Source organism: Sinocyclocheilus rhinocerous, unplaced genomic scaffold (assembly GCF_001515625.1).
Source record: "Sinocyclocheilus rhinocerous isolate Xijiao unplaced genomic scaffold, SAMN03320098_v1.1 scaffold789, whole genome shotgun sequence".
NCBI classification, from domain to species: Eukaryota; Metazoa; Chordata; class Actinopteri; order Cypriniformes; family Cyprinidae; genus Sinocyclocheilus; species Sinocyclocheilus rhinocerous.
In genome coordinates, this window is record NW_015667306.1 from 2,543,509 (window position 1) to 2,559,799 (window position 16,291).

General features: G+C 36.1%; 1 protein-coding gene across 1 annotated transcript in view; it reads left to right on the plus strand.

The window, feature by feature from the left end:
• The window catches only part of LOC107733678 (attractin-like protein 1), a 236,417-nt gene that overhangs the window by 139,344 nt on the left and 80,782 nt on the right, over window positions 1–16,291 (plus strand). The window contains exons 26-27 of the mRNA XM_016545408.1: window positions 4,726–4,787; window positions 14,844–14,922. Of these exons, the coding sequence (XP_016400894.1) occupies window positions 4,726–4,787; window positions 14,844–14,922 (141 nt within the window). The remainder of the gene's footprint in view (window positions 1–4,725; window positions 4,788–14,843; window positions 14,923–16,291) is intronic.

The following is a 16,291-nucleotide window of genomic DNA, read 5'->3' on the forward strand; positions in this document are numbered from 1 at the left end:
GTAGAAAATTTACAAAATATCTTCATGGAACATGATCTTTACTTAATATCCTAATGATTTTTGGCATAAAAGAAATATTGATAATTTTGACCCATACAATGTCTTTTTGGCTATTGCTAAAAATATACCCCAGCGACTTAAGACTGGTTTTGTGGTCCGGGGTCACATATGTCAACAAAATGAAACTGAACATTTTGAACCTAGTTTCATCAGATGTTCAGTTATTTATTTATTTATTTGGTTTTTTTACCCTATTTACCCTGGGGTGTCTTGCCTTAAAGGGGTCATATGATGCGATTTAAATTTTTCCTTTCTCTTTGGAGTGTGGAACGCACTTACTAATAGTGGTTTTCTCAATTCATGCGTTACCGCTCTCAATCCAGCATGATGTTTACAGTAAAGGGCTGAATTTAGGAGCGGGTAGGAGTCGAGAGCACTTCAGTAAGTTACCAGCTCCAGCCACCAGCTCGACTCGCTTAATGGCCAGTCCCTCTGGCAAGAGAAATCAGCTTTTCTCAACACTTTCTTTCTTTCAGTTTTTGATTGTCATGCACTTTCACTGCAAAAAGTAAATGCCAGTAAATCACTTAAGGGCTGACCACTTCACTTCCACCTGCGCACACACACCTCCCAATCCGCTCCTCTCCATCTATCCTAATGCTCCTTTCTTCCATCCAGAAATAAGAGCACATTTATGATGTTCGGAAATGTCTCATGGATGTATTAATCACCTTTCATGATCACGGGCTGTGCACCCCGGCACAAATGAACACAGCTGCGTAGCGTGACAGAGAAGGTCCACATGTAATGTCTGTATGTGTGTGCGTAATTGCCTTGCTATATACCTGCCTCTGTTTTTGCAGTCGATAATAGTGTGTCCTCCACAAAAGAGAAAAGTGCAAGTCCAAAACTCATTCGAACTAAGTAAACACATTTTGTCACCTGAACTTTTAAAGCACGCCACTTCTTGAAAAATAAATCACTGTGATAACATCTGACATTTACAAATCAATCATAAAATGACTTTTTCTTTTATCAGATGGTCGATTTTTAGATGGAGATGGAGTGCGGATTAAGATTTAGATGGGTTTAGTTGGCAGAATTGTGTATTGGATTCTCTTAAGCAATCGATGTGAGTGGCCTCAGATATTGAAAAGGCAAATAATTCGGTCATGTAGCTAAAGCAATCAGCGAATGAACAGGAACACAGGATCTTATTTGTGGGGTTTACTGCAACAGCTGAGAAATCAACTGCATTTTATATAACACACTGTGGTTATTGTACAGCTTACATAAGGGAGGACAGGGAGAAATGTTAATGCACTGATTTCAAACACTATCTAGTTGTGTATTGGCACATGTTATATAATGTAATGAATTAGCCATCACCAACTTTCATTCAGTGGCTTTTGGGGTCTTTCATCTTTATGTGAGTGAGAAAATGTGGCAATGCGTGTGTGTGTGTGTGTGTGTGTGTTTGGTCTAACCTTGCGATCCATGACGTACATGCACCATGTAAAAAAAAATTTAATGTTTGTAAAAAACCTAAAAAATTAAGGCAACAGTTTGCATGACTTAATTTAAGTTAATTTACATGAATCTATTTTTAAATACATTTTATGTAAATGTCTTAATTGTATTTAAAATGTCAAGTTGTTATAATGTAAAATCTGGATTTAAATTTTAATAAAGTAGCTATACAATTTTAATTTGTTAAGTTCACTTAATTTGCATGGTTTTAAATTGTTCAATATAACAATATAAGTTGTTAAAACTTGAAAAGTTCTAAAAAGTAAAAACTGCGATGATTAAGTAAATTGGTTTTTTTTTCAGAATTTATTTAATGGATCTACGATTTTTTTAAGTACTTCAGTAGCCCTTTATATTTGAGATGTGTTAGTTTTAATCGGGGTAAATTTTGAGTGAGAGAAGTTTCAATATTGTGCTAACACTGTTCTATTTGCTTAGTGTTTTAGTAATGATATGAATAAATGTTTCACTGGATAATGAGTTTACTTATAATCGCTTTCCATTATGTGGATTATAATATTTCATAATGCAGATAGTATCAAGCGGTTATCTTTCTAAAAGTACTTGTGTTTTTGAGCCTTAGTGTCTTTTAGAATATTTAAGATTAGGGAATGAACTTGAGATATTATGTTTACCGGTGGAAAAAATAAATAAATACAATTCATAAATAAATAAATTTCCACATCGACAAAAACAAATAAGGCATCATAGATGCACATAATTAAGTATCAGAGAATTTCAAGTCTCTGTTCGGCAGTTGGGGAAAATTCATGTTGCTTGTTTTCTAGGAAACCTTGCCAAGTTGTAGAAAATTAATATGCCATGAATATGTAATAAAACTACTTACATGTCAAGCAAAAATGATTTTGATTAGAAGCATTTATTATTCCACAGAAAGTTTACAGAGTAAGGTGCACAACTAATTCAAGTTAGATTAGATCAACAGCATAAACACTTGATTAAATTATGTCAAGTTTATTACAGGCCATCATTTTTTCAAAAACTTATAAACATGGTTCAACAGTGTAATTAATTAAATTAACATGCTAAAACAACAGCCCTAATATATATATATATTAGGGCTGTTGTTTTAGCATGTTAATTTAATTAATTACTTATGGGTGACCATACACTACTTTTTAATTTTTTTCTTGAACAACAGCCAGAACCATATGCACATTTTTGCAGTTGATGGAAATCATCCATTTCTGTGACAGCAGATGATGTTTGCAATTGCATGGTTTCATTTTCAGTTTTCACTAGTCATATGTGTTCCGAAATGCCATACTTCTGGAGAAGTTCTGGAGAGTCAAATTACAGAGCTGAGTGACCACAATTGTGTTTAAAGTGCCTCAAAGTGCAGCAAAATAATTACATGCCGCCTGCTCTGTATAAATATTGAAGCTCGTGTTAGACTGTCAGCCGCCCTCTATATTTTGTTTTGTGGGATTTTTAACTGTCAGGTCAAAACTGATGTCATGTAAGATCATTCCATCCTTTACATGTCAATTTGTTTATCACAGAAAAATTAATATTGCTATAAAGTAACTGACATGAAGGTAATCCACTATGGTTTAGTCATGCCATTTTTTTTATTATAAATTTAGTATTTAATGAGTATTTAATCATTTTACTTTATTTGATACACAAATATATAGGTTTTATTAATGGATTGTGCTGGAAAATGCACCACAACACTGTGACTTTGACATTGGCAATTTATCTTGTATGTATCCATATACAGTATGTGTGCAGTAATTTTAAGTGGATATGATTGTGTGAGTGTGTCTATCCCGACATTCACAAAGATTAAGGTCATGGCAACAGGGATTTAATGTTTGCTATACAGATTCTTGCACTTATTATTCAGTATGAATAGCAGGAGCTTTTTTTGTTGTTGTTTTGCATTTGTGGGCATGCGAGTGTGTTGATAGATATCAAAGTTGAAGCTAGAGGCTGTAGGGCTTTGTTGTTTGGTGTGCATTTAGTCCTCTGCAGGCGAGGGGACACGTCTGATGTAATTCATCATGGTATTTGAGGGAGATTGGTGCGTATACTTTGTATCCCTCCCCTTTTATATCTCTTTCTCTTTTTGTCTCGCTCCTCTCATATCTTCTGGCTGTGGATTCACAGTTCTGGTTCTCTGTTGAGAGTATACTTGTAGTTCAAGCCAAGTCCTTCAAAGCCAAAGTTCAGTCAAATGCTTGACTGTTTTACAATGCCAAAACAGACATCAAGTTCTACGGAAAATATTATATTGTGGTAAATTAAGTGTGCTGCATTGGCACACTTTAGTTATTTTAATTACACGGATGAATAATGGTGTTTGTTTGTTAAACAGCAGTAAGGAGCATTGAGTATTGATTTGGAGCTCTGTCACTTTGTGTCCGAGGCTTGGCTGACAGATTGTCTATGATTTTGTAGTTTTTTCCGGGAAAATAAATGAGAAAGTTCAAAATGTCCATATATGTTGAATTTCAAAAGAAAGAATGAAGGAGAGTAAAAATGATATATATAAGATTTAACCAAAATAGTATGGATTGACCATTATTGAGCGCTATAAACACATGTTATGTCTGTTTCACTCGTACTGGAAGCCAGAGGACACCCTCGTGCAGAAACTCCACATATGCATCACAGAAGTAATAGAACTCATGACGCTCCAGGAAATCCCTAATATGGATAAACAAAAATGATTTTGATTAGAAGCATTTATTATTCCACAGAAAGTTTACAGAGTAAGGTGCACAACTAATTCAAGTTAGATTAGATCAACAGCATAAACACTTGATTAAATTATGTCAAGTTTATTACAGGCCATCATTTTTTCAAAAAGCTTTTAAACATGGTTCAACAGTAGTTTATTTTTTGTCACCTAGCCCAGAATTCATAGCGTGTTGCTTTTTTCCTTCAAATTTGAAGCCATTTGGTAATTAAAACATTAAGACATTTAATCTGCACTGTAAGCTGATGTATGTTGTTTGTTACTCAAGCCACATTTTTCCTGTTATGTTTAATATGACTAAGGCTGTTTTAGGAGACATTAATGGAGAAATCTCTTTAATTGTGATTCACAGTAGTACTATGTCCCATTATAAATATTTTTGAGTATCTTTCAACAGTAGTTTTTGCATGATATTTTACAGGTGTAATAATAATCCAATCTCTAACACCTTTCTTCTTCTTTTCTCACAGATATCCTTCTCTCAACACAGCAGCATCATGGACCTGGTACAGTTCTTTGTCACATTTTTCAGGTATGTACACTTTTTTTCAGGTATGTACATTTAAATTAAATGTTCAGTGTAATTAAACACTAAAATTAGTGAATTAAACATTTACTTTCTTTCTCCATTATATGCATTGAATTCTAGTTTTTGGAATTTAGTGAGATAAGTTTGCTGAGGATGCAAGGATGCATTAACCTCACCATCCAAAGCCACTAATGAAGGCTAGCTGATGAATAAGCACAATAGGTGTAATTGTGTTGGCTGTGATGAAACCAAACACTACCACTCTTGCTGTCTCTGCAAATAAATGCATTCTATGTTGTTTTAAGGGATGTTTGTAAAGGACACATTCATGCATTTAGAAGCAGCTATATGGTTTCGAGGAACGTTTGTTGAAGAAATGTATTATATTGTAACAATTGCAATTGCCTTTTTTTAATGATTAAACTACTTTTTTATAAAATTGGAGAAATAGTTAACACAAAAATGAAAATTCTCATGTCGTTCCAAACCTGTATTACTTACAATATACAGTTTTAATATTTTTTGGAGACTTAATTTGTGCATACATCCAGTAGAACCATACTGGGTATGTTTGGGGTCAGTAAGATTTATTTATTTATTTGTGTGTTTTTAAGAATTTGATGCCTTCATTAAGTAAGGACGCATTATTGATCAGAGATTACAGTCAAAACATGTATAATTTTAGAAAAGATTTATATTTCAAATAAATGCTGTTCTTCAAAATTAAACACTTTCCCCTTTAAGCAGCACAGCCATTTTCAACTAATCAGACAGAATGTTTCTTGAGCACCAAATCAAGTCATATTTAGTCAGATCATCAAACCATATTTTAATGTTTTATTCAAACATTCAGGACCATGTGGCTGTTTTGCAATTACAGGAAAGAATACAAATATAGATAATAAAAAATAAAATATATTCAAATTGAAAACTGTATATATATATATAGGATAAAGATATGTATATAGGTAGATTCATAGATATGCATACATAGATGCCTCATTAGCTAACACAACATTAAAAGTTACCAATGTTTCAAAACTTGTAATATTGAGTTAATACATTTATAAACACAAACGTTTCTTCGGAAATTTACATCCCGGCGGTTTTTACTAGGGGTGCTCCGATCAGGATTTTTGAGGCCGATCACAGAAAGCAGTATCTGTCGATACCGATCACCGATACCGATCTTTTTAAAGCCTTCTTTTTATCATTTATAACTATTTATAGTGATACTCCAATCAGGATTTTTAGACATTTATTCAGGGCCTGAAGTTCATTTTTGAAAATGGGGGGAAATCCCCTATTAGTTGACTCTTGTGAGAGGGGAAGCAGCTTTCACACAAGAGTCCGCTACTGATCCATGGCTGTTTACCACAAACACAACATCATTCATTATTTTGATTTCAAATCCAAACATTGTCACTGAAAGTGCTTTTTCAGCATTGCAATTCTTTTTTTTTACACAGTACAGTAATACAATCTTTCAAAGACATGTTTAAACAATAAATATAAGCAACACATTATTCAATGCTTTTTACTTTAATTCAGCGCTTGCAGCGCAGCAGTAGACTTGGTGTGGAAACGATCTCTGCACTGCTACAGACGCACCGCTCCTGGAACGCACTGCCAGAGAGCAACCGTGTGCAGTGAACGCTTATCCGTTAACATGAGCGTGGAAAAAATACGCACCACGTATGCACTGCAAACGGAGTAATGTGAACCTGGCATTATGTGTGTGCGCTGCGAGTGGTGCATGAGCGCACGGTCTCCAGGAGAGCGCGCGGGCGCTGAATGGTTAAACACTGGTAAGAATTAAAAAGTAATGCAATTTATAAACTTTAGGCGTTATGTGAGCGCGCTGCCAGTGTGCATGAGCGTATGGTCTCCAGGAGAGCGCGCGAGCGCTGAATGGTTAAACACTGGCAAGAATGAAAAAGAAATACAATTTATAAACTTTAGTGATGACAATTTATAAACTTTAGTGACGATGTGACACTGCCTCGACTGTGCAAGTGACAATTCCTGTGTCAACTGTGCAGGGTGCAGCTGGCTTATAGACAAACGCGATGTGTGGTGATTTGAAGCCATTTGCATATTTTGAGAGAGAAAGAGAGAGCGCGCGCGAGTGGTGATTCACTCACGCTGTTTGTGAAATTACGTCTCACACAAGGTTTTCAAATTACTTTATAAGTTATTTAATGAAGAAATATGAAGGTGAGTACCTCACGATAGTGATCGGTAGCCGATCAATCGGAGCACCCTTAGTTTTTACAACCAATGGCTGAGCAGGATTGTGGCATCTTCGAATATTCATTTGATTAACATGGTGAATGACGCCAAGTTGAACGTCAAAGATGGCGGACGCGTCTACATGCTTGGCGCAGTCGAATGGGGAATCTACCTATACATATCTATGCAGGGCTCAAATTAACTTTTTTACTTGGTAGCACTGGTGCTCCCAACATCAAGAAGTTAGGAGCACCAACAAAAATTTAGGAGCACCCACTGAATATTAAGGAGCATCACAACTGTCAATAGAGCGGAAGGGCTGGCAACATCCTGATGATTAAAAGCTTCAACAATTGAACCTGATCCTGAATTCTTTGCCACACACTTGGCCAGGCATTTCTTGTTAGGGATGCATCGATCTTTCATGGCCAATTCCGATTGCTAATGTTTTAGAAGCGAGTAAGTAGATTCTGATAGCCGACATATTTAACATGTTTTTTTTTTTATTTAAAGCAAGAGACAAGAAAATATGAGTACATGAACAAGATGTTTATCTGCTTTATTACAGTCTGTATCTGTAGCCATTTAAAATTAGAGACAACCACAGCATTTTAATCATGATTCAAACAAAGATTCTGCATACATGAACAGTTTCAGATGTAAATTAGAATGTATTATTTCAAAATCTGCACGAAACAAAAACAGCAGACGGTCTGAATGAAAATACAAATTCACTCTCTGACAGCAGGAGGCGTTTATGGAACAGCAGCGATAATGTAAACAAATGTAAACAAAGCAGCACTGCACGGCTTTGTTCTTTATGCAGTATACAGAGGCAAGATGAGAAGAAAATGTAATTTAAACTTTTCTCAAGACAGTCAGTTCCCCTCAGAAATACATTGATTTAAACCTCCACTACCAATTCAATATTTAGGATTTTCTTTCTATATTTTGCGCATAGTGAACAGTGAGCTTGTTCTGCCTGCTACAGTATTTTCTTCTCTTTGCGTCCATCTTCAGCGTCTCTGGCCTCTGTTAATGGCCGTTTACAGACTTTGTAATATTTCCACACAAATGTCATTTTGGAAAATGATTTCAATGCAGTTTGTGCAAGTCCAGAACAGAGATCGGCTGAAATAAAACAAAAACCGTTTGGAGAAAAAAACTGTCAGATCCAAGTTAGCTCCCTGTCACGTGACAACGGAGTGCAGAGAAAGAGACTGATTGATGGCTAATATAACCAATCTAAAATACGCATTAAAGTTAAGAATGTAAAGATGAAGCTTAATTGGTTATGTAACGTTGGATAGAATGGTGGGCTGGTCACTGTATCGGCTCACAGTAGGCACATAATTTGTACTAATTCGCGAATGTTTAGCAGAGAAATGAAGACAGGTCACACCACAACAATTATGTGCCCTTGCACAAATGCTCCCAAATATATTTTGGGGTCACACAGATTACATTTTGGGAGCATATGCGACCAAAACGGCTGCAATTTTGAGCCCTGTCTATGGGTAGATTCCACATTCGATCGCTACAGACACGTCGACTCGTCCGCCATCTTGGAATGGTCTATATGTCGTCACTCAATCAATGAGTTTCAAGATGCAAAAACATTGCACAGCATCTTGATATAAAAAACGCACAGGTAAACAGGTAAGAATGTGTTGGTTTGTGTTTTTAATATGTATTAACTCAATATTACAGGTTTTTAAACTAAAGTACCTTATTAAATGCCTTGTTAGCTAACGGCTTCGTCTTGTTGTATTGTGTTAGTTTATCAAAAGCATCTTCTGAAGTCTACTGAAGATATAGATATACATGTGTATAACAAAAGTTGCACTGCTGATGCACCGGCATTGCTCTCGAGCATTCATGGAATGGCTTTGATATTCCAATATGGCGGACGGCTTACGTATAGCAGCCCATAGAAACAGCCGCTAATAGGACATCTAGCTAGTCAGCGTCTCTCAGTTCCCCTGAGCCAATTGAGTTTTAACCCCTTATTTACACTGCACACGTCTCTGGTGCATTACTGCTCATGGCCACTCTAGTCAATGCTTGTGTTTATACCAGCCTTGCTGCTGCTTCGCTCAAGATATGTGCCTAGTCTATTTTTGACGGATGCAACGTCCAACCTGCAGAGTTCAAATACAAAATAAACATGCTGTACAGACTAAAACACAGCTAGAATATTTTATCCTTGTCATTCATAACTGGACTTTTAAGTGTATTTACTTGTCTGTAGGCTACAGCACAACAAAGCAGGACTTAGCAATAAATATAACAATAAATACAATTAAACTGGACAATTTGTGTTTAACCATTTAGCCAACTAACCCATGGTAGAACCCCAAAAATCGAAGGGGGAAAAACAAAACATTAAGAAAAACAATGTCAGACTGGCAAATCTTGTGGTCTTGTGAATCTAGTTGCTTCACTTCTGCAATGCTCCTGGTGTGAGTTGGCACCGCGTGGAGAATGTGCCACAGCCATGTGCAGACCCCCTAAAGCAGTGGTTCTCAACATTTTTAGGGCCAGTGCCCCCCTACCCATTATCCAGGTTTCTTACCGCCCCCCCATCAAATAAAATGTAGTCTAATCGTCTTCACTGAATATTAAATTTGATTATTATTTTGTCAAGTCAAGTCACCTTTATTTATATAGCAAAAGGTTAAAGAGACCAAAGAGACCTCTTTAACCAAAGGTTTTTTTAAATGAGGATGCAGTCTTGTAAACTCATGTCCCAATCATTTTCTTTGTTAAATAAACATTACTTACACTATATATATAGTAAAGTAAAGTCTAGTGTGTGCATTGATTTAACTTAATTTTTATATTAATATATCATAGAACAGTTCTAAACAGTGGTCAAGTACTGCTGCAAAAGTAAGTGAGGTTACCCAATAACATACCTTTCAGATTGTTTGTGTTTCATTTCTTACACCTTTGTATTCCCCTCAGTTTTTTTTTTTTTTTTCCTTTGAAACATTTTCTGTGCCTGGATGTCACAGTAACCGTGTAACTCTGACTCCCTAACCTGATGATGGATATACCAGTATCCACACACTAAAGAGGTAAACAAACACTTCTCTAGCTGAACACAAGTGGGCCTGGTAAACTTCTTGCAGAGATTAGAGCCCATTATATTTCATATCAGTTTCATTCTGCATTCACAATTTGTTCCATTCAAAGTCGGATGTGGGATAGTCCCACTTGATATCGCTGATATTTATCTGTAAAGGCATTTCATTGCTCACTAAGCAGTTTCCGTTTATCAACAGAGGTGTTTCCTAGCAAGCACATTTTTAATGTGGATAAACAAGGATGTTCTACTAGTATTCAAGAGAGGATCATTTTACACATCTGTCTCTACAAACATTTGCTGAAAAACTCTGATTAATGTTTGATGTAATCTTGAGTGATTGATACATTTGATTTGCTTAAATGTGAATGTTTATCCTTGAGTGGCACCATGTTTGTGTTGCGTCAAAAAAGTTTTGTAAGATGTAAGTCAGACTTACAGTGAAATTTTTTAGAGGGCTGCAAGATTGAGTCCTAAAACCAGGAAATAAGTCAGCATTTTTGAACTTTAGTGTCATTGTCCCAAAGTCAATGTGTGTGTTTTTTTTTTTTTGACTGGGTTTTTGGTTAAATTCCTGAAAAAAGGTCAGTGGTGAGCACAAGCTCAAGATATTTTCATATTATATTCTAGTATGTAAAATACATATGTAATACCCCACTCATTTATTTAAGCATTTGAGTGTCTTACAAAAAGTCAGTTTTTTTACAGAGATTGTCAAAGACATTGTCAACATCATCACACAGAGCAAAAAGATTCACTAGTTTGCTTTTACAGTCTTATTGTGTTCATACTCACACTCTGTTAGAATAGTTTGCTCAAATTCTGGTGTACTTTGTTTATAGCCTTTATAACTTTAGCTTTTATCTTTTTACTTCTGGCAATTGTATTTAGGCTTCAAAATTAATAAAAGTTGTGTTCATTTGTGACGATTATCATGATAAACAAAATATGTAAAATTCATAATTTTTTGTTTCCAAAAGCCAATAGGAAAACTACTGACTTTTTGTGCCATTGGGTGTTGCTGACTTCCCTGTTGGCCTACACAAATACGCCATCACTGCAGCAGTTTAATGAAAGACGGCATTACAGTATATCTTAGTGAAAGAATAAAATTATTATATTAAAGTTAACCAGTGAGATTTTCCTTTTTTCACCATCTGATTCATGCATTTGATTAGCATATTACCTCCAGCTCTTAACGTAATCTTAATTAGAAGTGTGATTCTCAAAATCTTCCTAAAATTTCAAAACACCCTCCTGAGAGACTGTGGGCTGCATGCAAGCCTCAAGCAACTAGATGGATATTTATCTCTTTCTGATTCATTTGGCTTTGATAAAGTTGATGAGCTTTTTAATCAGACTGTAAACTGTGCTGTCTGTCATGCTCATCCCAGAGTTTTTTTTTTTAATGTATTTCAATCCATTCAAATATTTTTGTCTTTCTAAACAAAGAGACACATTGCACAGCTTAGGCAGAAAAAGTATTAAAACATATAAAGCCCATTAAAATAATAAACAATGGAAACTGATGTGTACTTAGAGCAAAGTCTGTATTTTGAAAAGATTGGTGTTACGATGTAGTCCCTCATTAGCTTCGAAAAGTCCTTTTGAATATGCTTTCTTTGAAGAGTGATTTTTTTTTTTTTTTTTTTTTTTCCTTTTTGTCTTTTTTTTTTTATTATGACATCATAGACACCGGGAGATCTATTAAGTTGCATTCACGCACGGTTCTCTTCTTGGAGCTTCACTAAGTGAGCATGAAAAACAGTAACAATTAAAGAGCGCTTAAGCCTTTCACCCACTCCTCCAGCTAATTGGTGACACTGCAATTTGGTTTAGCCCAATTACACACACTCTCTCTCTGTGTTGATTAACAATCATCCACCTCTCTTTTTTTCTCCTCCTTTCTTCCATCAGGACAGAAGTCGTCCGCGGGGCTGAAGTGTTGAGTGAGCACGCTCATATCAACGATAATGTTGTTAACGTCCTGAATGCCTGTGCTTTACTGGATGGCGACTGGAGGCAATTCATTTGACTTGTGTAACTGACTAAAGCTCGCTCTCTCCCACTTGTGATTTGAGGGTAATGAGGCTTTTGTCCTTTGTACCTACTAGAGTGAGTGAATACAAGATTATGCATTATTGTGACTCATAAGCATAAGCAGAACTGGGCGGGATGACAAATAGATACAGGAAGTGGCTGTGATGGTGTGCATGTTTATATCCTCAGCTCAGGTTGTCTGGTTGTTCGTATTGATTGTGTAATCCTTGTGGGCTGTTTGCTTTCTCAGGCGGCTTCGGTTGATTGGCTCTTCTCATTCATCCCTCAGACTCTTGTTGCTACAAAGATCAATTCTACAAACAGATCACACGCTAAAACACGTTAAAAGTGACTACACATACGATGTATAATTTATTTATTTATCATTTCATTATTATTTTTTTAAATGACTATTTTTATTATTGTCATATTGTTATTATTTAATTTGCCGTGCGTAATTTTTCTCCTTATTTGTAAGTATTAGTCAAATTAATACATAAAAAGTGTGTGTGTATATGTGTGTGTGTGTATATATATATATATAATATATATATATATTTTTTTAAAATAGTGGGACATCAAAAATATCTCAGTGAAAATGTGCAAAAGTTATATGACTATTGTAAAACATTACTAACTAAAATATACAATCACTGGATCAGTACCCTCAGAGACACAACTTTGCACCTTATTTACGAGGTTTACTGTAGTACCTTAAGGGTACTACTCTAAGGTAGTAATGTGTGTGTGTGTTTTTAGGGGTAGATAAGGTACAGAGTTGTCCCTTTAACGGCCAGTTCACACTGCACTGACAGACGCCAACAAACAGCAATAGACACGTTTGTCTGGTTTTGTCTGATCAGTGTTACACCTGTCAGCATCTGCTGGTGTTGGTCGGTACAAAGGCAGCACAAATCTGTAGGTACAAATCGCTTCCATTCCCAGGTGAAACATCCACTGAATGGCTTCAACCCAGAAAGACACTGCGACCCATTGAACAGACTGTCTATCTCTCACAGTCTCGGTTTCATTCAATATGGCAGCAATCAGGACTTTTGTCATACCACTTAAAAGAATGTGCTTTTATAACTTTCTCAGTGAAAGTGCTCTGGCATTATTGGGCCTCATTCTCCGCCCATTAGAACCATTATCCAGCTCGTTAAGAATTAATTGCCCTCATCATTAATAGATTTAATAAGGGACCTCTGACTTGTGCTGATTTGGTTTTGAAATATGGTAGATTAAATGGTTGAAAAGGCAGTTTCAGGCTCTTGCATTACCTCAACTACACTCTGATTAGTCCACTGCTAATTTTAGCGTTTGAACAGCTTCAGATGTAATGAGCTTGGCCCCTTAATATATGATGCTTAAGCAAAGAGACTAGAAAAGAATATTAGAGCCCAAGACGTCCCCAAGGTGTGCAAATGCAGTAGGGTTTAAACCCTTCCCATGGTGCAAATTCAAATTTCGTGATCGTATAACACTTCATATATTTATATTATGCACCCCATATTTTTGCAGAGCCTCACAAAGCCTCAGATTGTCTAATTTGATATTGAATATTCTTCCTCTAGGCAATGTGTCTGTGGAGTTGATGCTATGTATTTGTAATAATGCTGACTGAATGAAGGCTCTGTTTGAATGTGAATGATTGGTAGATGACATTGTCCCCATGGCCCTGTTCCTCTGATGTTTATGTCAGTATATTGAGCCTTATTCAAACTCCATCACCTTTGGTTACTGTTACTCACTCATTCAAAGTTTACAGAATGACCCATAGAAATAAATTGATTTTCAGTCAAATGTGCAACAAAAAAAAAAGAAGTCAAAATTGAATGGATATTCTTATTCTTATTCTTTTATCTTATTTATTTTTTTATTTAATTGACATTAACTCAGTGTTAATGCCCAACTCAATCTGAGCAGCTGAGTCCTTAGCCATCTTCAAGAAACAACTAAAAACAAATCTGTTCCATCTTTATTTGACCCTCTAACTCTAGCACTTTCTATTCTATTTTATTCTATTTCTATTTCTATTTATCTTTTTTTATATAAAAAACAAACTAACACAAGCTTTCTTCTTGTTATCTACTTGTTTTTCTCTGTGTGTGTGTGTGTGTGTGTGTGTGTGTGTATATATATATATATATATATATATATATATATATATATATACTTTTGTTAGTTTTGATTGCTTCTATTGTCCTCATTTGTAAGTCGCTTTGCTGGTGCTGACCGTGAACTGGCAATCGAAAAAAAAAAAAAATGGATTGTGTATGACTACCAAATACCTTTTTCCTTTCTTTTAGCTCTATACATTTTTCACCTTAAATGTATGGAGCTAAAAGAAAGGCAGACGGCATCAAAATAGCCATTGAGCAGTCTGTGTATGTGTGAGAGAGGAAATCAAACCTGTTGGAGTGCAAATGTGCATGTGAAAAACATGTGTGAATGCTTTTCACTGCACTGGATGGTGTTGCATAAATGATTGACGTAACAGTCAGTTCTATACGGCATTGATTCTTTCATGCTGGATGAACTTGTTTATCATTGATTGTATGATTGAAATACAAATATGTAACAGCTGTCCTCAGTCCAGCCTCGAAGGTTAGAGGAATGTTATCCACAATTGCAATTACAAACTCATGAATCTTATTTGATTGACTGATCTATTGATTTTCCATGTGTCTTGTCTCCAGCTGTTTCCTGTCCCTGCTGCTGGTTGCTGCTGTGGTTTGGAAAGTCAAACAGATGTGCTGGGCATCACGCAGGAGAGAGGTAACTTCTGGACAATAGCACTTCCTGGACTCATTGACGTGTCCATACTTGTATTGGCTATTGCCTGCGGTTTCTTTATATGATGCCCATGATTTCAGGTGTGAAGCTGAAGTGTTTAATACTTCGGCTTAACCAATACCACGAGTTAGGGGCAGGACTTTCAGTTTGTGCGACCAATGGAAGACAGAAATGAAACACTTTAGCTGTAATGTGTTTGAGTGCCCATATGCAATTGAATTTACAGGTTTGTGTTAGTTGGGATGTTATTGTTTTTACCAGCTGTGACCTCCCATGATGCTCCTGGGTATGGTTGATCTTTGTAAACCGTCTTATGACTTTAACCTCATTATAGTTTATGAAACTCACTGTCATGCGGCATTACTATGCTCAGATTGGAGGACACCGGGTAAAGCTGATCATTTTATAACATGTTCCTCTCGGTGTCTGATGGGTGCGTAACTGCCAGCCAAACTGCCTTCTTTTAATGAGAGAGGCACAACAATAAACACTGCCATTTCCCTTCATTACCCATCTTCACAAACCAATTAACCCTGACAGGGGTTCATGTAAAAGGAATGGATTAGTGTGATATATCTGTCTAAAAGCCCCAACAGATGCCGCCTTCTCTCACGTCTCTCACTTTCTCTCTTTTTATTCCTTCTTTTGTGTGTCATTTTAGTGGCTACATAAATGCAAATGGGAGTTTGCAAGCGAGTTGTCATTGAGCGTTTTATAATCAATACAATAATCGAGGCCTCTCTAATTGAAAGCATGTCGAGAGCTGTAACTGTGGGTTTATCGGAGTTAAATGCGTGCTGTTTTTAACGATGGCTGTCACAGTTGCTGTTTTCCTTTTCATCAAATATATACTTGTAGAACGAGCATTTAGATAATGGAACAGTATAGGGCAAATGAAAGACAAGCTTCACACTGCATTCAACGCTCCAAAAGCCATTTTGATCAGCTAAGTAAAGCTACAGTAAATAATGAATCTATTCAGAGTGTAGTGTACTTCAGTGTACTGATTGGCATGAGAACCTGAGTACTCAGCAATGACAGCCATGATCATTAAAACAATACATCTAAATCTTCAAAAGATTTTACACCAGCTGAACTTAGGTAACCGCTATATGTCAACAGGACCTAATTTTTTACTTTTGTGATGAGTTATGCTGTTTTTCAGTGATACCTTGTAGACCGATACTTCAGAAAGCGATTTGTGTCATGGTGACTCTCATTCCAGGTCATCACTCAATGGTCTGAGCTGGACGTTCACACAGGGCACATTCTTCCTTTCAGACAGCTAGATGGAGCACAACTGAATGGAACAAAACGTATGGGTTTTAAATGTCTTTTTTTTAGAGAGAGA